Genomic DNA, 25,445 nt, shown 5'->3' with positions numbered 1-25,445 from the left:
TAATAGAACACAAATGTGCGGCTGCTCAGCGTCTAGGCCCAGACGCCGGGAGGCCACACATTTGCGTTCGGCCGGCACCAAGAGGTTAAATAGGGACATGTACATTCCAGTGCGGTTTTGGTGTGTTCCAGTGCGTTTTTGATGCATTTTACTGCTTTCCAGCACAGTTCTGCGCAGGAAAAATACAGCCTGTTTTACTTTTTTCTCTGCAACCGGAACGAACTGGAACTGCAAGCGCTTGGTATGAACCAGGGGTGGACTGACAACTCAAGGAGCCCTCGAGCAATAGGAAATCATGGGGCCCCTTTGTCCTTGCCCACACTCAAACCACACCCAAAAAAGTCTATGAAAGGTACCAGGGGCATCTCATGGGGCCCCCTACTGACCTCGGGCCCTCAGGTAGTGCCCGGGTGCCCAAATGGTCAGTGCGCCCCTGGTGTGAACTATGACATTGACAACCATATCACCTACTTTCTGTGCGTTTTTTGGATGCAGCGCAAAAAAAGGCAACTGAAAATGCATGGAGTGTGAACTGGGCCTGAAACGTTCTTTTTGGATAGAGTAGGGTATGGCTGGAACCCCATTGGGGGGGATTCTCCTTCATTTCCCATCCCCGAGGCTCAGCAGGATACAGCACTACAGTATAGGTTGGCTCTATAGATACAGGCGACTCACCTATATGTCGGCCCCACATGTGGTAATAGAAGGAGATGCAGTAGGACGAAGCTTTGGGTGGTTTCAGTTTAATCAGGGTCACGTTGTACATGGGACTGATAAGCCGCGCCCTGTCCCCCGCCTTCCGCGGCGATGACGCCTCGATGAACATGAAGAAACCTGGAGGAAGAGACCGACTCTGGTAAATTCAGAATGTCTTCACACATTTTTTAAACCCCCCTTTAAAGGGGACCTGTCATTGGATATATTCTTTTAGATCCATGCATGCTCAGCAATATGTCATTGTAGCACTTCTAGGTATTTATTACTTCACAAAGAGATCACACTACTCCCCCCCCGACAATGAGCTCATCCGCTTTTCTCTCCAGAAGGACAGAACCACCTTTGTTCCGGCATCACCCGGGACCACCAGCTGTTTGTTCTAGCATTCTATCAACCAGGGATATGAATCTTGTGATGCTAGTGTGACGGGTGACATTGTCAGGCTGCGGTTCATAGTGACTGGAGATCAATTTGCATCGTTGGATGATGTGATCTGGTCATGACCATATTTACTCAATGAGGCCTCCTAGGACCCGGAGCTGTTTGTGTAAATTCCAGCAGCTGGAAGTCTGAGCTTTTATGATTTAGCCTCATATAGCTGGTTTGTTTGTCATATCAGCAAAGGGCGAACAGGCTGGGTGCTGATCAAACGTGGGAACGTGCAACTGATCTCCAATAGAGGATAGTTGAAAGGAGCTTGGATTACCCCCAGAACTCATTGAAAGTCCACCATGCCAAATAACACCACCAGAGACCTCTATTAATATCATATTCCCATTGAGTCCAACATCATCGGGTAATACCACCCAAATCATCCACTGTGCTCCTCCCAAGACCTCTTGTTCTCTATCTCCCTCATCACCACCTTCCCATGCTCACCTTCAGAACTTCTCCAGAGCCTCTCCTGTCCTTTGGACTTCTTCAGAGCCTCTCCTGTCCTCTGGACTTCTCCAGAGCCTCTCCTGTCCTCTGGACTTCACCAGAGCCTCTCCTGTCCTCCTGACTTCACCAGAGCCTCTCATGTCCTCTGAACCTCTCCAGAGCCTCTCCTATCCTCTGGACCTCTCCAGAGCCTCTTCTATCCTCCGGACCTCTCCAGAGCCTCTCCAATCCTCTGGACCTCTCAAGAGCCTCTCCTATGCTCTGGACTTTTCCAGAGCCTCTGGACTTCTCCAGAGCCTTTCCTATCTTCTGGACTTCTGCAGAGCCTCTCCTATCCTCTGGACTTCTTCAGAGCCTCTCCTATCCTCTGGACGTCTCCAGAGCCTCTCCTATCCTCTGGACTTCTCTAGAGCCTCTCCTATCCTCTGGACTTCTTTAGAGCCTCTCCTATCCTCTGGACTTCTCTAGAGTCTCTCCTATCCTCTGGACTTCTCTAGAGCCTATCCTATCCTCTAGACTTCTGTAGATCCTCTAGGGTTCTCCATAAACTCTAGACTGCTCCAGAGCCTCTCCTATTCTCTGAACTTCTGCAGAACTTCTCCTATTCTCCAGACGTCTCTAGAGCATCTCCTATCCTCTGGACTCCTTCAGAGCTTCTCCTATCCTCTAGACTTCTTTAGAGCCTCTAGGGTTCTCCAGAGTCTCTAGACTTCTCCAGAGCCTCACCTATTCTGTAGACTTCTCCAGAGCCTCTCCTATCCTCTAGACTTCTCCAGAGCCTCTCCTATCCTCTAAAATTCTCCAGAGCCTCTCCTATCCTCTAAAATTCTCCAGAGCCTTTCCTATCCTCTAGACTTCTCTAGTGCCTCTCCTATCCTCTAGACTTCTTCAGTGCCTCTCCTATCCTCTAGACTTCTTCAGAGCCTCTCCTATCTTCTAGACTTCTCCAGAGCCTCTCCTATCCTCTGGACTTCTCTAGAGTCTCTCCTATCCTCTGGACTTCTCTAGAGCCTATCCTATCCTCTAGACTTCTGTAGAGCCTCTAGGGTTCTCCATAAACTCTAGACTGCTCCAGAGCCTCTCCTATCCTCTGAACTTCTGCAGAACTTCTCCTATTCTCCAGACGTCTCTAGAGCATCTCCTATCCTCTGGACTCCTTCAGAGCTTCTCCTATCCTCTAGACTTCTTTAGAGCCTCTAGGGTTCTCCAGAGTCTCTAGACTTCTCCAGAGCCTCGCCTATTCTGTAGACTTCTCCAGAGCCTCTCCTATCCTCTAGACTTCTCCAGAGCCTCTCCTATCCTCTAGACTTCTCCAGAGCCTCTCCTATCCTCTAAAATTCTCCAGAGCCTCTCCTATCCTCTAGACCTCTCCAGAGCCTTTCCTATCCTCTAGACTTCTCCAGTGCCTCTCCTATCCTCTAGACTTCTTCAGTGCCTCTCCTATCCTCTAGACTTCTTCAGAGCCTCTCCTATCTTCTAGACTTCTCCAGAGCCTCTCCTATCCTCTGGACTTCTCTAGAGTCTCTCCTATACTCTGGACTTCTCTAGAGCCTATCCTATCCTCTAGACTTCTGTAGAGCCTCTAGGGTTCTCCATAAACTCTAGACTGCTCCAGAGCCTCTCCTATCCTCTGAACTTCTGCAGAACTTCTCCTATTCTCCAGACGTCTCTAGAGCATCTCCTATCCTCTGGACTCCTTCAGAGCTTCTCCTATCCTCTAGACTTCTTTAGAGCCTCTAGGGTTCTCCAGAGTCTCCAGACTTCTCCAGAGCCTCGCCTATTCTGTAGACTTCTCCAGAGCCTCTCCTATCCTCTAGACTTCTCCAGAGCCTCTCCTATCCTCTAGACTTCTCCAGAGCCTCTCCTATCCTCTAGACTTCTCCAGAGCCTTTCCTATCCTCTAGACCTCTCCAGAGCCTTTCCTATCCTCTAGACTTCTCCAGTGCCTCTCCTATCCTCTAGACTTCTTCAGTGCCTCTCCTATCCTCTAGACTTCTTCAGAGCCTCTCCTATCTTCTAGACTTCTCCAGAGCCTCTCCTATCCTCTGGACTTCTCTAGAGTCTCTCCTATTCTCTGGACTTCTCTAGAGCCTATCCTATCCTCTAGACTTCTGTAGAGCCTCTAGGGTTCTCCATAAACTCTAGACTGCTCCAGAGCCTCTCCTATCCTCTGAACTTCTGCAGAACTTCTCCTATTCTCCAGACGTCTCTAGAGCATCTCCTATCCTCTGGACTCCTTCAGAGCTTCTCCTATCCTCTAGACTTCTTTAGAGCCTCTAGGGTTCTCCAGAGTCTCTAGACTTCTCCAGAGCCTCGCCTATTCTGTAGACTTCTCCAGAGCCTCACCTATCCTCTAGACTTCTCCAGAGCCTCTCCTATCCTCTAGACTTCTCCAGAGCCTCTCCTATCCTCTAGACTTCTCCAGAGCCTTTCCTATCCTCTAGACTTCTACAGTGCCTCTCCTATCTTCTAGACTTCTCCAGGGCCTCTCCTATCCTCTAGACTTCTCCAGAGCCTCTCCTATCCTTTAGACTTCTCCAGTGCCTCTCCTATCCTCTAGACTTCTCCAGAGCCTCTCCTATCCTTTAGACTTCTCCAGTGCCTCTCCTATCCTCTAGACTTCTTCAGAGCCTTTCCTATCCTCTAGACTTCTCCAGAGCCTCTCCTATCCTCTAAACTTCTACAGAGTCTCTCCTGTCCTCTGGACCTCTCCTATCCTCTGGACTTCTGTAGAGCCTCTAGGCTTCTCCAGAGCTTCTCCTAACCTTTGGAACTCCTTTCCCTAATCTGTCCAGTTATACCCTACTCTGTCCACCTTTAGAAGATCCCTGAATACTCATCTCTGTACTTTGACCTCAGCTCATCCTCCACAGTTTTTGCCTTTTGTACCACTTGCTCCTCCCTTTTAGGTTGTAAGTTCCAGGGGCAGAGCCCTCCTGACCCTCCTGTGTTCAATTGTATTGTAACTGTCCTGTCTGCCTGTTTTTCTGGACAAACCTGCACAACAACAATACTAATTTTATTTGAAAAAGTGAAATCCAACACTTTTCAATGTACTTTTGGGGCAACAAAGTAAATATAAAATCTGAACATGTATTATTTCATCATTTCATGCAAAAATGGAATACCTTTACTTTAGAATGATGTTTGAGCTTGGTGGTTCCTTACAACCACCAATCAAATGTGAGCCCGCCCCTAAATGTGATTGGTACTACAGAGGAGGAAAAAAAAACGCTACAATCCGAATCGAAGAAATGGCAACTTCATTGGATTTAAAGGGCATGTAAATCCGAACAAAGAACTTCTCTTATTTGCTGCCTTTCGGTCTGTTGAATACAACATTGTAAAACGTTTTGTTATCTCTGCTCGATAAGTGCCGAAAAAATCCTTGTTGATCCTGCCAGAAATCATAAGCGCTAATAACGTCTTGTGCTGCCTGCCTGTGGTGCAATGGCGGGGATTTTTTTCAGTGAAAACGCGGGGGAACGCAGATCTGGCACCTCCAGCGCTGAATGTATTTAATGGAAAATGGAGGGGGTGTGTGTTGGAAGGTCTATTGATGCTGTCTGCTGGGGGATCTATTGATTCATTTTTGCATAGTGGCTTATTGTTTCTGGGGAGGTCTGTTGTTGCCGATGGGGATCTATTGTTGCTGGGGGGCAATTACTGCTGGAAGGGATCTACCGTGAAAGGAAAGGTCTATTGTTGCTGGCTGCTTGAGAGTCTATTGATGCTGACTTCTGAAAGATCTGCTGTTGCTGTTGGGGGTCTACTGTTGTTAGAGTGGTATTTTGTTGCAGGGGGGCATTGTTGCTGGGGGAATCTATTGTTGCTTGGGGGGTCTATTGATGCTGTCTGCTGGGGGATCTATTGTTAATGGAGGGGATCTGTCTTTGCATGGTGGTCAATTGTTGCTGGGGAGGTCTGTTGTTGCTGCTGGGGGTCTACTGTTGCTAGGATGGTATTTTGTTGCAGGGGGGCATTGTTGCTGGGGGAATCTATTGCTGCTGGATGCGGAGGATCTATTTTACTGCTTTTCTTGTTATTAACAAATTCCATATAAATTAATTAGCAACACAAAATAATACTGTGCTCTGTCTATTCTAAAAGGAGCAGTACTGGGAGGTGGGTAGGGGGGGAACCAAGGGACGGTGCACGGAGGTGGGTAGGGGGTGGAACCAAGGGACAGTGCTTGGAGGGGGGTAGGGGGTGGAACCAAGGGACAGTGCTTGGAGGTGTGTAGGGGGGGGGAACCAAGGGACAGTGCTTGGAGGTGGGTAGGGGGTGGAACCAAGGGACAGTGCTTGGAGGTGGGTAGGGGGTGGAACCAAGGGACAGTGCTTGGAGGTGGGTAGGGGGTGGAACCAAGGGATGGTGCTCTGAGATGGGTAGGGGGTGCAACCAAGAGATGGTGCACAGAGGTGGGTAGTGGGTGGAACCAAGGAACGGTGCTTGGAGGTGGGTAGGGAGTGGAAATAAGGAATGGAGCACGGAGGTGGGTAAGGGGTGGAACCAAGGGACGGTGCTCAGAGGTGGGTAGGGGGTGGAACTAAGGGACGGTGCTCAGAGGTGGGTAGGGAGTGGAACCAAGGAACGGTGCACGGAGGTGGGTAGGGAGTGGAACCAAGGGACGGTGTTCAGAGGTTGGTAGGGGGTGGAACCAAGGGACAGTGTTCAGAGGTGGGTAGGGGGTGGAACCAATGGACGGTGCACAGAGGTTGGTAGGGGGTGGAACCAAGGGACTGTGCTCAGAGGTGGGTAGGGGGTGGAACCAAGGAACGGTGCACAGAGGTGGGTAGGGGGTGGAACCAAGGGATGGTGCTCAGAGGTGGGTAGGGGTGGAACCAAGGGACAGTGGACACAGGTGGGTAGGGGGTGGAACCAAGTGCCGGTGGACAAAGGTGGGTAGGGGGTGGAACCAAGGAACAGTGCTTCGGAGGTAGGTAGGGGGTGGAACCAAGGAACGGTGCTCGGAGGTGGGTGGGGGGGAAGGGGCAGAGACAAGAAGTGACTCAGAAGGGGGAGCTCCTGCACCCATTTTCTTGGAAAGCCCTGTGCACTGGTATCAGTTCCATTTTTCTCAGTTATCTCTGCATACTATAGAACCCTCCCCTGTATGTTATAGAATAACAGAGAGGGGGTGTAGCATAGTCTTGTCTTAGGGTGACAATGTTCCGCTTCATCAATACAGTAAAGCAAGAGCGTGTAGTCACCCTAGGACAAGGAAGTGTGTTATTGTCAGGACCAACGGGTAAAAATATAGCGAAAAACGCCTGTAAAAAAGAAAAGTAAGGCAGCCACCATGGCTGAGGGCTGATAATCTGCAATATATTTCTTTTTTGTTCCTGTGTGGCTCCCATGGAGAACTTTCCCAACAGCGATATTCTCCTAACAGCCAGCCACGGCTCATTCGGTTGTTCACAGATGTTGGCTCGCTCCTACAGCCGCGATTCCAAAAACCCGATCGCCATTGGGAGCGAATGTGAACATCAGAGAGACGGCCAGTCCTGGGGACCCCGGTGTGAAATCTCTGCCATGTTGTCACCATTCTAAGGAACAATGGTCCTGAACTCCTCTGCAGCAGCCAAGGCCGTATGTGTGGGTTTAGTCGAACGCCTGGATCGAGAACGATGGCTCAGCTCACAGGGATTGGAGGGGAAATAAATCCAAATGGATTCTGCTTTGGACCCAATTTGTTGCCTTCAATCTTGTAACTGTTACAATCTGTGTCTCGGTTTTGGACTCTTTGCCCATTTTTGTTACCATGTAGCTCAGTAGAAATGTGCAGAACGAAAAAATTACTTTTGTTTCGGATCGATTCATTAAGTTGCTAATTTTTGTTTCATTGCATTCAGTTTTATTTATTCGTTTTTGAATGGATTCAAAGTATTCGAATCAAATTCGAATCAAATTCAAAATCGAAAATATTGAATCAATCTGAGTTCATTGTGAAGAACAGCTAGTTCTATTCTATTCGAAAATTTGAATTTCAGAAGACGGTTATAGTCTTTCTGTTCTGTTGTAGTCTATTGTATTTTAACCTATTCTATTCAGATCTATTCTTGTATTTTCTTTTCTATTCCTTTATTTTCTATTCAATTCTTTTCTATTCTATTCCTGGATTTTCTATTCTATTCTATTGTATTCTATTTTAATTTCTATTCTGTTCTTTTACTCTATTCTGTTTTTTATTCTATTCTTTTTGAAATTCATATTTCGGAACACAGGTATATTTAGTCTATTCCTGTATTTTCTATTCTTTTTTTTTCTTCCAAAAATATTTTATTAATATAAGAATAGACAAGATAGCATATAGAGCATACACTTTTCTATTCTATTGTATTCTATTTTATTTTCTATTCTGTTTTTTTACTCTATTCTATTCTGTTTTTTATTATATTCTTTTTGAAATTCATATTTCGGAACACAGGTATATTTATTCTATTCTGTTTTTTTACTCTATTCTATCCTGTTTTTTATTCTATTCTTTTTGAAATTTATATTTTGAAACACAGGTATATTTACTCTATTCCTGTATTTTCTATTCTATTGTATTCTATTTTATTTTCTATTCTGTTTTTTTACTCTATTCTATTTTTTTTATTCTATTCTTTTTGAAATTCATATTTCGGAACACAGGTATATTTATTCTATTCTGTTTTTTTACTCTATTCTATTCTTTTTTTTATTCTATTCTTTTTTAAATGCATATTTTGGAACACAGGTATATTTACTCTATTCTGCTTCATTCTATTCTTTTTTTTAAAATTCTGTTTTATTCTATTCTTTTTTTTAATTATTATTATAATACAGGATTTATATTATTATTATATTATACAGGATTTATATTATTATTATATTATACAGGATTTATATTATTATTATACAGGATTTATGGCACCAACAGTTTGCTCAGCACTTTACAATATAACGGGAGACAATACAGCAACAATACAGTTCAATACAAGAGGGATAGGAGGGCCCTGATCCTGGGAGCTTACAATCTAGGAGGGAGGGGCTAGTGGTACAAAAGGTAGTAACTGTGGGGGATGGACTGGTAGGAGGAATAGAAGATTCCATTATTAGCTGAGGGCAGGATAGGCTTCCCTGAAGAGACAGGTTTTCAGAGATCGCCTAAAAGTGGGCAGAGCTTTATTTTTTATTCTATACTGTTCGGTTTTACTCTATTCTATTCTTTTTCGAATTTCAGAAGACATCTATATTCTTTCTATTTTATTCTATTAATTTTTTAACTTCTATTCTATTCCTTTCTATTCTTTTCTTTTCTATTCTATTCAGTTTTCTTTTATTCTTTTCACAATTTGAATTTTCAGAGGATGGCTCTATTCTAACACTAATACACATAGTCTTTGAAGGATATAAACAATAATCGGCAATAATGTTTATATTTCAAATTCGATTTCCTTTTCAACTTTGAGTCGAATTTTAGACAAAATGTCGAATTTTGGACAAATTTTTGTTTCGCTATTTCAGATTGGTTACTATTGTCATTTGGAAATTCGGATACATCTAAATCTTCAAATAAGGAACATATTGTCCGAATTGTGATTCAGAATTAAATGAACTGCACATGTCCAGTGCTCAGGGCTGTACCTAGGGCAGGGGCAGGCAACCTGCGGTTGCCTACCTCTCCAGCTGTTGCAGGACTACAAGTTCCATCATGCCTCTGTAAGTCATAGTTGTAACTGTCAGTTTTGTAAATGTTGCAATGCCTCATGGGAAATGTAGTTCCACAACAGCTAGAGAGCCACGGGTTGCTTACCCCTGACCTAGGGGGATAGGGCTCTATAGCAGGGGTGGACTGACAACTCATGGGGCCCCCGGGCAATAGGGGATCATGGGGCCCCTGTGTCCTTGCCCAAACTCAAAAAAGCCTATGAAAAAGGTACCAGGGGCATCTCATGGGGCTCCCTACTGACCCCGGGCCCTCGGGCAGTGCCCGAGTTTCCAAATGGTCAGTCCACCCCTGCTCTATAGAGGGCCCCCATGCCCCTTAGATCTGCAACAGGAAGGCAATTCCTCATTGGATACAAAACCGTGTATATAAATAGAAAAAAAAGGAACCAAACAGACTTTGCGGGTACATAGGAGACCACGCTTGCAATAAAACATTTATCATATACTTTACTACATATATAAAGTCATATAAAATCCAAACATGACATAAAATAAGAACAAAAGCTGTTTTCTATTCATTCCTCCTCATGCATAGCAGAGATTACTATCAAATGTTTACCACCCTACTGGCCTGTTGTTGTATATACATGTGTTGTCAGGAATGGATTCAGCACTGGTGGTGGGACTCTCCTGCCGTGTGGGCTGCAGTACCAGAGCTGACCAGCGGGTGCTCTCAGCACTGGTGGTGGGACTCTCCTGCCGTGTGGGCTGCAGTACCAGAGCTGACCAGCGGGTGCTCTCAGCACTGGTGGTGGGACTCTCCTGCCGTGTCTTAGCAGCCAGAAGCTCACAATCAGCCAAACCTGGGGCTGATTACAGAAAGGTGTATATAAGGCATGACCAGGCCTGTGCTCTGGGCCTTGGTGTATGTTTTCCCATGAGCCCCTGTATCCTGTTCCTAGTTCCTGTGAGAAGATACCTTGTTGCCGACCCTGCCTGATCCTGATTCCTGTTGACCGTCTCCTGTTCTGACTACTGGCTCATCCCTGACCATCCTTCTGCCTGATCCTCTGTACTGCGCTGTCCGTGAGTTACTGAACCCGGCTTGTGACCTTGACCATTCTCTGCCTGCTCCTTTGATACCTTGCTGCCCGCATGTTGCTGACTTGGCCCGTCTGACCACGCTCACTACTCTGCCATCCATCCATCCTGCACGGATCCAGCCGTACCTGCACATACCTCTGGCGGATCCCTCTATCACTAGCAGGTGTACTCAGGGGCCGCGACCTGGTTCCTGTCTGCTCCAAGTCCATCCCCACCATCAGGGGCCCTGGTGAATAGCAGACTGGGACTTAGACTCCGCGCCCTGGGGAATCCTGCCCTGAGGACCGCTAGAGGTACCACCAGGCAGTCGTTACAGAACCCTACGGCCGGCCTGACCATTCCACCTCTCCAGCCCTGACTACGCCTGTGTTCCTGCACCTCCTAAGATTAGTGGAAGGTTAGTTTGCTCACTGTGTGTTTATATATATATCTGGGTGGCTAATAACCTGTATTATACTATACCTGAAACCTGCGTTTCCCTGTGTCAGTCCACACCTTTCTGGTCACTCCTTGATTCCTGACATGTGTACTCAATAACATTGGCCAAGTGGTGGATCCTCTTGGGTCAACGCGTTTCACAAATAGCTTCTTCAGGATCACTTTGGGATCAGATGAGGCAGTAGCAGCATTTAACCTCCCTAGCGGTCTGATTATGTCAGTATTTCTGTGCTCAAAGCGGTACATTTTTTTGCATGGAAATATGTAGTTTTTTTATTGTAGGCCTGTAATTCTTAGGAATAACTCACTGAAATCTGTCCGAACAAGAGTCTAGTAAACATCCCGGGGATGATAAAACTTGAAACATGAAATCATAAATTATAATTTAATAAATAATCATAAAAAAAAATAATATAATAATAAATGTAATTCAATAATATAATCAAACCAAAAACACTGAAATGTGAAATAGAGCGCCAAGTTCGCCCATCGCTGAGCTCAGTTGCAGAATCGTTTTCAGTGTCTGATGAGGAATTTCCCCCACCAATCATTATCACTCAATTCTGCAAGTGGTTCTGATTTACTATCGCTGTTCTCTAGCCGGTCTAAAACCGCGTCTGACCTAAAGGGACGCTTTTTGGACGCCATGGACGTTTCTCAGTTTCCAGGCAGAAAGAACAGTAAAAATGCAGGCAGGGTGCCGGACAAAGCACTCGGGACACAATGTATGTGAAATGGTTTGATACAGGAATGTTATACTATGTGATTTTTGTTTAATAGAAAATGACAGTTTTTAAAATGTTTAAATTTGCCGCCGGTTCTGGCCCCAGTATGTCCTGACGCGCGCAGGGACCGGAACACGGAAGCCGGATGCCGGCATCGGCTGGAGGAGATGGCCGGGGACGCTGCAGGGGACACATCGCGGGAGTGCAGGACAAGGTAAGCGCTGCAGGGAATCCCTGAGCAACGCCGTATGGTAAGCCCGAGTATAGCTCGGGGTTACCGCTTGTGGTGCTGAAACTTTACCCCGAGCTACACTCAGGAATACCTCCAGGGGGGTTAATTAAATAGAAAACAATATTAAAAGAAAATACTTAAAACCAGGGGCGGACTGACCATTTTGAAACTCAGGCACTGTCCGAGGGCCCGGGGTCAGTAGGGGGCCCCATGAGATGCCCCTGGTACCTTTTTCATAGGCTTTTTTGAGTTTGGGCAAGGACACGGGCCCCATGATCCCCTATTGCCGGGGGGCCCCATGAGTTGCTTAAAACTATATCCAAATACAACTTATTGGGACAATTGTTGGCTTCTTCAGGACCACTTTGGGATCATACAAGGATAAAAATATATACAGATACAACCTATTTGGACAATGCCAACAAATATCCAAATATGTTATATTTGTATATATTTTTTTTACGAAGATCCTTCTTTTGTATTTAGTTAAATGTTGCTACTTTCTTGTCTGATCCCAAAGTGGCCTTGAAGAAGCTCTTTGAAAAACGCGTTGACCCAAGAGGGTCCATCACCACTTGGCCAATGTTTATTGAGTACACATGCGTCAGCACCCTGATTTGAACCTGCAACCTCTGCTGTGTCTGTTTCTTTTTGCTGAGCCACCTGAGATGCTGAACAGCTCCCAGGACTATTCCTTGAACACTCTTGTCTAGAAACTTGTTTTTGGAGAAGCTTAACCCCTTCACGTCGGCGCCTCCCAGCCCTTTAAGGGTTCCAGAAGCCAGGAGGCGGGGGCGGGGTTTAGGGTCATGTGACCATTTGGACGCGCCGTCATGGCGGTCACATGATTGGGAAAGATCAAAAGAGGAGATCGGGACCTTTCCGTGAGTACCGGACATGTGCTGGGAGCGCGCGCTCTTGGCACATGTCCTTTTTTAATAGAACGCAAATGTGCGGCCGCTCAGCGTCTAGGCCCAGATACCGAGAGGTCGCACATTTGTGTGCGGGCCGGCGTGAAGAGGTTAAACTTTTTGCTCCTCCCATGAACTTCCTATTTAAGCCATGTCTTTGCACTTGTTTGCCAGATTATTGTGCTCTCTGGCCGATATCTCACTCTTGTCACTCCTGCTGCTGTACGTATCTCCACTACCATTTGTCACCGATCTTTGGCTTGTTTCTTGACTACGCTTCTGCTTGATCCCAACCTGTAACCATTCTTTACCGACCTTTGGCTTGTTTCTCGACTAGGGTTCTGCTTGATCCCAACCTGCAACAAATTGCTACTGACCTTTGGCTTGTTTCTCAACTACACTTCTGCTTGATCCCAACCTGCAACCATTTGTTACTGACCTTTGGCTTGTTTCTCAGCTACGCTTCTGCTTGATCCCAACCTGCATCCACTTGTTACCGACCTTTACGCTTGTTTTCTTGACTACGCTTCTGCTTGATCCCAACCTGCATCCACTTGTTACCGACCTTTACGCTTGTTTCTTGACTACGCTTCTGCTTGATCCCAACATGCAACCACTCGTTACCAACCTTTGGCTGTTTTCTCAACTATGCTCCTGCTTGATCCCAACCTGCAACCATTCATTACCGACCTTTGGCTTGTTTCTCGACTACGCTTCTGCTTGATTCCAACCTGCAACCATTTGTTACTGACCTTTAGGCTTGTTTCTTGACTACGCTTCTGCTTGATCCCAACCTGCAACCATCTGTTACTGACCTTTGGCTTGCTTCTCAGCTATGCTTCTGCTTGATTCCAACCTGCAACCATTTGTTACTGACCTTTGGCTTGTTTCTCAGCTATGCTTCTGCTTGATCCCAACCTGCATCCACTTGTTACCGACCTTTAGGCTTGTTTCTTGACTACGCTTCTGCTTGATCCCAACCTGCAACCATCTGTTACTGACCTTTGGCTTGCTTCTCAGCTATGCTTCTGCTTGATCCCAACCTGCAACCATTCTTTGCCGACCTTTGGCTTGTTTCTTGACTAGGGTTCTGCTTGATCCCAACCTGCAACAAATTGCTACTGACCTTTGGCTTGTTTCTCAACTGCTTCTGCTTGATCCCAACCTGCAACCATTCATTACCGACCTTTGGCTTGATTCTCGACTACGCTTCTGCTTGATCCCAACCTGCAACCATTTGTTACCGACCCTTGGCTTGTTTCTCGACTGCTTCTGCTTGATCCCAACCTGCAACCATTCATTACAGACCTTTGGCTGTTTTCTCAACTACGCTTCTGCTTGATCCCAACCTGATATATCTGTCACCTGGACCCTGAATTGCTCACTTCCTGGTGGGGAGATCCTGAGGATCATGACTTGGTACTAACATGCGGAAAAATCCATCTCCACCATTGGGAGTTATGGTGAATACTAGTTGGTGCTTCGGCCCCGCACCTCAGGTGAGCCCGTGTCATCTGCTAGAGTGACCAGCTTGTATACTTATCCAGCTAGTCAGTGGAAGCCTCTCTACTGCAATAGTTTCTACTCCACGAGCCTGACCCCTTACCATGACAACATGTATGTAAAATAGTACTCAGTAGGATGGTGGACATTTGATAGTATTCTTTACTCTGCCTTAGAAGGGATGAACAGAAAACAGCGTATGTTTGGATTTTATATGTCTCATGTGATAAAGTATATCAGTTTAATTGAAAGCGTAGTCAGCCAGGTACCAGTGAAGTCCGATTCCTTCTCTTCTTTTTTCTATGTGTATATATATATTTTGGATGTGGAACAACCACGGTCTTCCCTCTTTAAAACTGATACAAAACTGTATTGAGGTTCCAGAATTTTTTATTAGACAAATGCCAAGATGTTACCTCCTCTGTTCTCTTACTTCCCCCCTCTCTCCATGTTCTACCTCCTCCTCTGGCACTCTATTTAAAGTTGTTGTAAACCTTTCCATATACCCAGTGAAGTGACTGGATTCAGGTGACAAACAAAAAGATGCCGAGCTCTGAGAGCTGATTGGAGGGAAGGGACACACACTCCTTTACACAGCACACAGGAACAGAGCAGAGGCTGTCAATCACAGGCTGTGAGCTCGAGCTCCCTCCCGTCACCTTTTTTCTCTTGGTGTCAGGAAAACTTGTTAGAAGTGACTCATGCTGATAGCAGAGGAAGGAGGCAGCAGACAGAAATGACACTAGTGCTCTGAACTGAGACAAGTGCACACTGTAGCGGGCTATGCTTTGTTCATATTTCATGTCTGAAGTTTACAACCACTTTGAATATTTCTTCTTGTTTATTTACCCTCAGTGTATTTGTTTCTCTCTCTCTCTCTTTCCTTCTCCATACCCCCTCTTTTCACTACCCAACCCCTTTCTCTCTCTTTCTCTTCTCCACATCCCTCTCCCCCTCCCCCTCTCTCTCTTTCTATCTCTCTTCCACACACCCGTTCCTGTTCTCTCTGAACAACCTCTTTCTCCCTCCTCCAAACCCCTTTACCACTCCACTCTATCCCTTCTATGCCATCCTCTTCCACCCCCACTCTCTCTCCTCTACACCCCTCTCTCTCTCCTCCTCTCTCTCCCTCTCTCTTCTACACCCCCTCTTTCTCTCTACACCCCCTCTTTCTCTCTACACCCCTCCTCTCTCTCTTTCCCCTTTCTCCTCTTCTCTCTCTCCTCTACTCTTTCTCCCTCTTTCTCGCGTACCCCCCCTCTCCTCTACACCCTATCTCTCTCTCCTCCCCTCTCCCCCCCCTCTCTCTCTCCTCCCTCTCATCCCTCTCTCCCCCCTCTATCTCTCCCCTCTCTCTCCCTCCCTCTCCCTCCCCCTCTCTCTCTCCCTCCCCCCTCTCCCCTCTCTCTCTCCCTCCCTCTGTCTATCCCCCCTCTCTCTCTATTGCTCCCCCCTCTCTTTCCCTCCTCTCTGTCTCTTGCTCCCCCCTCTCTCCCTCCCTCTCTCTCCCCTCTGCCCCCACTCTCCCCTCCCTCTCTCCCCATCTCTCTATTGCCCCCCCTCTCTCTCTCTCTCGCTCCCCCTTCACTCTCTCTCCCCCCCCCTTTCTCCTCCCTCTCTCCCACACCCCCTCTCTCTCCTTCCCCTCTCCCTCCTGCCTCTCTCTCTCCCCCCCCCTCTCTCCCCCCCTCTCTCTCTCCCCCTCTCTCCCTCTCCCTTTCTCTCTCCCCTCCCCCTCTCTCTCCCCTCCTATCTCTCCCCCCCTCTGTCCCCTCCTATCTCCCCCCCCTCTCTCCCCCCCCCTCTCTCCTCTCTCACTCCCCCCCCTCTCCCTACCCCCTCTTTCTCTTGCTCCACCCTCCCCCCTCCCTCTCTCTCTCTCCCCCCACTCTCCCCCCCCCATTCCCTCCCTCCCTCCCTCGCTCCCTCCCCTCCCTCGCTCCCTCCCCTCTCTCTCTCCCCCCTCTCTCTCCCCCACCCCCCTCTCCCCCTTCCCCTCTCTCTTTCCCCATCTCCCCCCCTCTCTCCCTCCCTCTCTCTCCCCCTCTCTCCCTCTCCCTTTCTCTCTCCCCTCCCCCTCTCTCTCCCCTCCTATCTCTCCCCCCCTCTGTCCCCTCCTATCTCCCCCCCTCCCTATCCCCCCCTCTCTCACTCCCCCCCCCCCTCCCTACCCCCTCTTTCTCTTGCTCCCCCCTCCCCCCTCCCTCTCTCTCTCTCCCCCCACTCCCCCCCCCCTCATTCCCTCCCTCTCCCTCTCTCCCTCCCTCCCTCTCTTGCTCCCTCCCTCCCTCTCTCGCTCCCTCCCTCCCCTCCTCACTCCCTCCCCTCTCTCTCTCTCTCACCATCTCTTCTTTCTCCAGCAGCAAATATACGTCTCTCCTCCCTATATAGCAGAGACACATGACAGTCACATATGGACATATGGCAGCTGACATTCTTCTGACGTGTGTACTGAACACAGCAAAGGACTAGGATGGAAACATTTCATTACCTCTATAGATATCAGGAGATGGGCATATGATGTGTGGTGGGCGCACAACTAGAGGACATTTTTGGGCGGCTGGCAGCTCTGATATACTGCTGGTGCCGATGATGTGTGATCCTCGGGGATCTCCTTCCCATATACACTGGAAATACTGAGCGGGTAGAGTGGACCTGTCAATAACTCTGTAGGTCTGCGCCGGTACATTCCCGACATGTCACAATATACTAGTCCACCATTGGGGATGTTGGCACACGTACCTCCACCTCTGTCATGTCACAATATACATCAACAAAAACACTTTTCAGAAAAGTTCCATCTTTTATCATCAATAAGCGGTCCTTGAACTCTACTCAGTAACTCTGCCTAGGCTGGGATGATGTCATCCATCTACTGCAGGCAGGAGGAAGCATTTCCTCAGTCTCCCCTCCCCCACTGATCGGGATGTACATTGTAACAAGTCTCAAGGTGAGAGGCTGCAGCAGGGGCTGATCTGGGTCAGACATTTGTGAACACAGCCCTGAACTATACAGAGACCAGGATTTACATGACTGTGTCATCTCTGAGGATCTCAAACCAGAACATAGCCAATGACTCTGCATGATTCCTGAATAAAGATGGTGCTGTCCTTCTGGAGAGAAAATCAGATGAAGGCATTGTCAGGGGGAGTACTGTGATCTCCGTGAGTGGTAATACATACCTAGAAGCATTGCACTGACACATTAATTAGTATGCATGCACCAAACATGGAAAATTATATCTGATGACAGGTCCACTTCAAATGAAAGTGACTAGAACAAATAAGAGACATTTAATTTTACAAACAGCCACATTTTTCATGCTTCTGGAGCCGCTCGAGGCTGACAGCAGACAAAAATCACCCCGCCGGCAGAGAAAGGAAGATGAGAGAAGCGTCCCAAGTAACTCCAGAAACCTGACAATGTAGAGGAGGATGAACGCCGCTCAAACCGATCCTCAGGAGTCAGAGAGGAACAGGATGTAGTGAGATGGCCTCAGCCATCACTCTGGCCACACACCCCGATGCGTTTTGCCCCGCCCATATGGGGCTTGGTCACAGAGACTCTGACCAAGCCCCCTATGAGCGGGACGAAACGCGTTAGTAGGCGTGGCAAGAGTGACGGCTGAGGCCATCTCACTACATCCTGTTCCCTCTCTGACTCCTGGGGATCGGTTTGAGCGGCGTCCATCCTTAGGCACATTTTCATCGATCCGTTTCTGGAGGGTCGGTAATCTGATGACAAGGGTAATGATGACTGACAGAATATGGCGCATTGCCCTACCTTCCGCAGTGCCGCTGTTGTCCTCTTTTGGCCCCGTGTTCACCGTCCTCTTGGGATCTTCTGTCTTCAAACTCTGGCGGATCCAGTCAAAGGTGTCGTCTTTATCCTGCACAAACCCGCAAAGCTTCTCGTCATCGAAACTGCACGTGTTATCGGCTAAAAAGCAGAAGAGAGTGTTAGCTCCTGTGCCAAGCTTTCTCCTGGTCCTTGCCCAGAACATGCAGAACCTATAGCAAAACATCATGAAAGCCAAACCTCACAATCGTCCCGGATTCCGCGGGACTGTCCCGGGATTTCAAAAAAATCCTGATGTCCCGTGGATCCGGGCTGAGTCCTGCAGGCAGGGGTGGACTGACCATTCGAGCATTCGGGCACTGCCCGAGGACCCGGAGTCAGTAGGGGGCCCCATGAAATGCCCCTGGTATCTTTTATAGGCTTTTGAGTGTGGGCAAGGACACAGGGGCCCCATGATCCCCAATTGCCTGGGGGCCCCATGAGTTGTCAGTCCGCCCCTGCCTGAAGGCTAATGCTGAAACAAGTTCTGGTACTTGGCTCTACTGATTTATTTGGCAGGGGTGCACCCAGGACCCGTGCCCCTCTTGTGGGGGTGCCCATGGGTCCCAGACACCACGATCGCCAACTCTGCATGCCGGTCAAAACAGGATATAAATCTACTTTGAGGGCACCCAATGCCTTTGCAAACCCAGATATTATATTGTAAATGTAGTAGTAACGTCATCACTGCACTGTGCAGAGAGCAGAGTTGTGGGAGGAACCCAGCAGGCTCCACCCACTACAGAGAACTAGAGGAGGCGGAGACAAGACCTTGCACAAGGAGAGAAAGCAGAGCTGAGGGAGGGGCCTGGCAAGCTCCACCCACTAGAGGCTGCCTGTAGAAAACTACAAGAGGGGGCAGAGACAAGGCCAGTTCCCCTGCACAAGGAGAGAAAGCAGAGCTGTGGGAGGGGCCCAGCAGGCTCCACCTACTATGGGCTCCCTGTAGAAAACTATAAGAGAAGGCGGAGACAAGATCAGTCAACCTGCGCAAGGTGAGAAAGAGCTGTGGGAGGGGCCTGACAGGCTCCACCCACTAGAGGCTGCCTATAGAAAACTACAGGAGGGAGTGTGGGAGGAGGTGATGAGGGAGCTAGAGAGGAAGATATCTTGGGAGGAGCAGAGCGGGTGATATCTGCTGATGAGGTTGGGGATGTAGCTGGGGGCGGGGTTGTGGCTTTGCCAGCTGTGGTTAGTATTTTGAATTTTATATGTTGGGTTAGTGGAAGCCAGTGGAGGGATTGGCAGAGAGGGGTGGAGGACACTGAGTGGAGGCCAGTGGAGGGATTGGCAGAGAGGGGTGGAGGACACTGAGTGGAGGCCAGTGGAAGGATTGGCAGAGAGGGGTGGAGAACACTGAGTGGAGGCCAGTGGAAGGATTGGCAGAGAGGGGTGGAGGACACTGAGTGGAGGTCAGTGGAGGGATTGGCAGACAGGGGTGGATGACACTGAGTGGAGGCCAGTGGAGGGATTGGCAGAGAGGGGTGGAGGACACTGACTGGATGCCAGTGGAGGGATTGGCAGAAAGGGGTGGAGGACACTGAGTGGAGGTCAGCGGAGGGATTGGCAGAGAGGGGTGGAGGACACTGAGTGGAGGCCAGCGGAGGGGTTGGCAGGGAGGGATGGAGGACACTGAGTGGAGGTCAGTGGAGGGTTGGCAGAGAGGGGTGGAGGACACTGAGTGGAGGTCAGTGGAGGGATTGGCAGAGAGAGGTGGAGGACACTAAGTGGAGGTCAGTGGAGGGATTGGCAGAGAGGGATGGAGGACACTGAGTGGAGGCCAGTGGAGGGTTGGCAGAGAGGTGTGAAGGACACTGAGTGGAGGTCAGTGGAGGGTTGGCAGAGAGGGGTGGAGGACACTGAGTGGAGGCCAGTGGAGGGTTGGCAGAGAGGTGTGAAGGACACTGAGTGGAGGTCAGTGGAGGGTTGGCAGAGAGGGGTGGAGGACACTGAGTGGAGGCCAGTGGAGGGATTGGCAGAGAGGGGCAGAGAACACTGAGTGGAGGTCAGTGGAGGGATTGGCAGAGAGGGGTGGAGGACACTGAGTGGAGGCCAGTGGAGGGATTGGCAGAGAGGGATGGAGGACACTGAGTGGAGGTCAGTGCAGGGATTGGCAGAGAGGGGTGGAGGACACTGCGTGGAGGTCAGTGGAGGGATTGGCAGAGAGGGGTGGAGGACACTGAGTGGAGGTCAGTGGAGGGATTGGCAGAGAGGGGTGGAGGACACTGAGTGGAGGTCAGTGGAGGGATTGGCAGAGGGATGGAGGACACTGAGTGGAGGTCAGCGGAGGGATTGGCAGAGGGATGGAGGACACTGAGTGGAGGTCAGCGGAGGGATTGGCAGAGGGATGGAGGACACTGAGTGGAGGTCAGCGGAGGGATTGGCAGAGAGGGGTGGCAGATACAGATCGGTTGGTAAGGTGGATGAGTCTGGCAGCAGCATTCATAGTAGACTGAAGGGGGGACAGCCTGTGTGCCGGTAGACCAGTGAGGAGGGAGTTGCAGTATCTATAAATGCACTTGGCAGACAAGGGGTTACACTGGTTCTGCATCATCAGGCTGGTGTGGTCAGCAATCTGTAGCTGAGCTATAGAGGTGAATGCAGAATGAGTCGCCTAGAATGCAAAAATCGCATGCCAAGTCACCCCCGGTGTGATGGGGTGTTAGGCCCAATTGCACCTGCAGTCTTATTACATTCACATTCATGGGATCCCCGGACTGCCTGGTAGGAGACCTCCCTACATAATGGATGATTGAAAGAACTGAAAGCCAATGAATGAAAGGGGCAGAGTCAGGGATAGTCAAATGGGGGAGGAAAGCGCTAGATGATACTGGACGTCCTCCGGCCAGGAAATGAGGCGGAGCTCTCTCTGACTTGCGGCAGCTTCTAATGCACATTGTGAGCAGCTCACAGTGTGCGGTGAAATCAGAGTGAGCCGTTTCGGTCCAGGAGTGGAGCCGCTACAACTGACTGAAGGGAAGGCCGCAGTTCTGCTCTCCCTCCCATTCCAGCCATCTGGCAGCTGATTGTGTATGCCGGCAGCGTAGTCGTCAGCAGAAGCTCTCTCGGAGGACCGCCGGCTACATCTGTGTGCAAACAGATATTACTCACTCAATCTGCATGGAGGGCGGCATTGCAGCTTCTTACCGAACATCTCATTACTGGTGGTATAAATGTCGGCTCCCTGAAACATCAGCCGGGAAAATCCCAACCAGACCGAAAAAGTTAAAAAAACATTGCAGATAGAGACAAATCTATGGAAGAATATTCTGAGGTCAGCTCAGTGCTGCATCTGGATTTACAGCCATTGGGGGGCAGTAAAACCAGATAGTTAGCACCACCTGCCTGGAGTTTGCATGTTCTCCCTGTGCCTGCGTGGGTTTCCTCCGAGTAGTTTCCTCCCACACTCCAAAGACATGCTGGGAGGTGAATTGGCTCCTGTCTACATTGGCCCTAGTATGTGTATGTATGATTGTGAGTTAGGGACCTTAGATTGTACGCCCCTCGGGGGTGGGGACTGATGTGACTGTACACAGGGGTGGACTGACAACTCATGGGGCCCCCGGGCAATAGGGGATCATGGGGCCCCTGTGTCCTTGCCTAAACTCAAAAAAGCCTATGAAAAAGGTACTGGGGCATCTCATGGGGCCCCCTACTGACCCCGAGCCCTCGGGCAGTGCCTGAGTTTCCAAATGGTCAGTCCGCCCCTGACTGTACAATATATATGTAAAGCACTGCATACATTGATGGCGCTATATAAGTACCTGAAATAAATAAATAGTTGAGCTGTGTTTTTACCAACCCCCTCACCCACTAGCTCCCCATAAGCTACAAAGGCAGCCAGATGGAGGTGAACACGTCCCACATACACCCACAGATGAAGAAAAAAAACGACCCTCCCCTGTTGCGTTTGGTGGAAAGTACTGCCGCTGAATGTGACCCAATCAAGCCAGTGGTGCCCGGATGTAATCACAAGCAATGCACATTCCCACATGGAAGAAAAATATATCTGAAATCTATTTTAAAAATATTCTTCCCAAATATATATACATACAGTTGTGTTCAAAATAATATCAGTCAGACATCACTAACCGGATCAATCGCTGTTTTTGGTAGAAATGATATTTCTACATGGCAAATAATTTCCTAGCAGGTGTAGTAGAGTCATAGAAATCCAACAGACCCAACAGTCATGACATGCATGCTGCTGATTCTGTGTCATTGAATCACTCATTGAAAGGGGCGTGTTCAAAATAATAGCCGTGTGGAGTTCTATTAGTGAGGTCATTCATTCTTTGATAAACAGGTGGCAATTATTGCCCTTATTTAAGGAAGGAAGGCAGCAAATGTTGGACATGCTGGTTACAGTGCATTTCTCTCTGAAATTCTGAGGAAAATGGGTCGTTCCAGACATTGTTCAGAAGAACAGCGTACCTTGATTAAAAAGTGGATTGGAGGGGAAAACATATAAAGAAGTGCAGAAAATGATCGGCTGCTCAGCTAAAATGATGGCAAATGCTTTAAAATGGCAACCAAAACCTGAAAGACGTGGAAGAAAGCGAAAAACTACCATTGGAATGGATAGAAGAATAGCCAACATGGGGCGGACTCAGCCAACAATCAGCTCCAGGAAGATGAAAGAAGGTGTGACGTTCCCTGTGAGGACTGTTACAATTAGAAGACGCCTATGTGAAGCCAAGCTATCTGCAAGAAGTCCCCGCAAAGTCCCACTGTTGGGAAAAAGACGTGTGCTGAAGAGGTTACAATCTGCCAAAGAGCACATTGACTGGTCTAAAGAGAAATGGGGCAACATTTTGTGGACTGATGAAAGTAAGATTGTTCTTTTTGGGTCTAGTGGGCGGAGACAGTTTGTCAGACGACCCCCAAACACTGAATTCAAGCCACAGTACACTGTGAAGACCGTGAAGCATGGCGGTGCAAGCATCATGATATGGGGATGTTTCTCACACTACGGTGTTGGGCCTATTTATCGCATACCAGGGATCATGGATCAGTTTGAATCCATCAGAATACTTGAAGAGGTCATGCTGCCTTATGCTGAAGAGGAAATGCCCTTGAAATGGGTGTTCCAACAAGACAACGACCCCAAACACACCAGTAAACGGGCAACATCTTGGTTCCAGACCAACAAGATGGACGTTATGGAGTGGCCAGCCCAATCTCCCGATCTTCATCCAATAGAAAACTTGTGGGGTGACATCAAAAATGCAGTTTCTGAGGCAAAACCAAGAAATCGAGAAGAACTGTGGAATGTGGTCCAATCATCCTGGGCTGGAATACCTGATCACAGGGGCCAGAAGTTGGGGGACTCCATGCAACACAGATGTACAGCAGTTCTCAGAAACAGTGCGACTACAACCAAATATTCATGAAGTCATTCAAAGGAAAGCAAAATCTTCAAACATTTCTCAGTTTATATAGTGAATGTTTGAGTTTGTAAAGAAGAATACAAACACGGCCATTTTTTTGAACCGTCTAATATTCACTTTTCTTCCATTTTTTTTAGAGGAACAACACAAATTTGATGTATTTTTCTTCATGTTGTGATTTGGAATAGAATGTGTCGTGTTCCCAATGCATTTGTGTGGATGGAAATAAAAGCTATTAGAAGGATTTTCAGCTTTATTCACTTTTTTCATCACACTGCTATTATTTTGAACACAACTGTATATATATAGAATAACTAACATCCCTATCCTGTTGGGTCTGGCTGATTTTGGGGTTACATACTATAGAAGCTCCGACCAAAGATGGGTGTATGAACCCCCAAAATCTGTTGACTCTCTTCAATGACTGGGTTAAAATCCTTTCTAAAATTTATGATTTTTGGATAACATCAATATCCTACTGAGTCTGGCCAATTTTGAGAATATAAACTGTGTAACCCCTGATGAAGGAAGAACGTTTGAACCCCCGAAATGTGTTTACTCTTTTTTTTTCCAATCAATGATTGGACTCTTCTGGACTCTTTAATCTTTGGTGTGACGCCATTACTGCTTTCTACAAATTGGATTTCCATCAAGACCAGCCTCTTGTTGGTGGTACTCTAGTGTATGTGAGATGCTTCACCTCACTGGGTGTATGACCCCCCCTAAATGTATTGACTCTCTTAGTCCATCAATGATTGGGTAAAAAAGATCTCAGGAGGATACTGAGATTATCCAGAGTCTAGCCAGCAGGTAAGTCCGGATGAAAGTGGAGTGTTTGAACCTCTGTGACAGGCTGTCCACAAGGTTCAGGAGTGTGTCTATGGGAATATTTATTTATTTATTTCAGGTACTTCTATAGCGCCATCAAATTATGCAGCGCTTTACATATATATTGTACATTCATATTAGTCCCCGCCCCCGAGGAGCGTACAATCTAAGGTATATCTGACCATTCTTCCAGAAGCACATTTGTCAGGTCAGGCACTGATGTCGGGGGAGGAGGCCTGGCTTGCAGTCTCCGCTCTAATTCATCACAAAGGTGTTCTATGAGGTTGAGGTCAGGACTCTGTGCAGGACAGTCAAGTTACTGGCTCCTCCATGTCTTTATGGACCTTGCTTTGTGCACTGGTACGCAGTCATGTTGGAACAGGAAGGGGCCATCCCCAAACTCCTCCCACAAAGTTGGGAGCATGAAATTGTCCAAAAAGTCTTTGGTATGTTGATGCCTTAAGAGTTCCTTTCACTGGAACTAGGGGGCCAAGCCCAACCCCTGAAATAAAAACCCACACCATAATCCTCCCTCCAGCAAACTTTACACTTGGCACAATGCAGTCAGGCAAGTACCGTTCTCCTGGTTACCGCCAAACCCAGACACTTCCATTGGATTGCCAGACAGAGACGCGTGATTCATCACTCCAGAGAACACGCCTCCCCTGCTCTAGAGTCCAGTGGCGGCGTGATTTACACCACGGCATCCGACGCTTTGCACTGCACTTGATGATGGAAGGCTTGGATGCAGCTGCTCGGCCATGGAAACCCATTCCATGAAGTTCTCTATGCACTGTTGTTGGGCTCATCTGAAGGCCACGCCAAGTCTGGAGGTCTTTAGCTATTGACTCTGCAGACAGTTGGCAACTTCTGCGCACTGTGTTCTTCAGCATGCGCTGACCCCGCCCTGTCATGTGACTTGGCCTACCACTTTGTGGCTGAATGAATATATATATATATGGCGGTGGTAGTGGAAGGCCCTCTCAGCCAAGGGGTGGAATTATATATATATATATGGCGGTGGTAGTAGAAGGCCCTCTCAGCCAAGGGGTGGAATTATATATATATATATGGCGGTGGTAGTGGAAGGCCCTCTCAGCCAAGGGGTGGAATTATATATATATATGGCGGTGGTAGTGGAAGGCCCTCTCAGCCAAGGGGTGGAATCATATATATATATATGGCGGTGGTAGTGGAAGGCCCTCTCAGCCAAGGGGTGGAATCATATATATATATATAT

The 25,445-nt window shown here is 48.1% G+C and overlaps 1 protein-coding gene across 1 annotated transcript in view; it reads right to left on the bottom strand.

Moving 5' to 3' along the window:
- Positions 1–463: 463 nt before the first annotated feature.
- The window catches only part of MDGA1 (MAM domain containing glycosylphosphatidylinositol anchor 1), a 245,798-nt gene continuing 220,816 nt past the window's right edge, over positions 464–25,445 (bottom strand). Inside the window, exons 15-16 of the mRNA XM_089658457.1 lie at positions 17,934–18,089; positions 464–834 (exon numbers count right to left, since the gene is read on the bottom strand). Of these exons, the coding sequence (XP_089514583.1) occupies positions 464–834; positions 17,934–18,089 (527 nt within the window). The remainder of the gene's footprint in view (positions 835–17,933; positions 18,090–25,445) is intronic.

The sequence above is a fragment of the Staurois parvus genome, unplaced genomic scaffold (assembly GCF_062004578.1).
Source record: "Staurois parvus isolate SC_StPar_1 unplaced genomic scaffold, SC_StPar_1.0 ptg001071l, whole genome shotgun sequence".
Classification (NCBI taxonomy): Eukaryota; Metazoa; Chordata; class Amphibia; order Anura; family Ranidae; genus Staurois; species Staurois parvus.
This window is presented reverse-complemented; position numbering and strand designations above follow the sequence as displayed.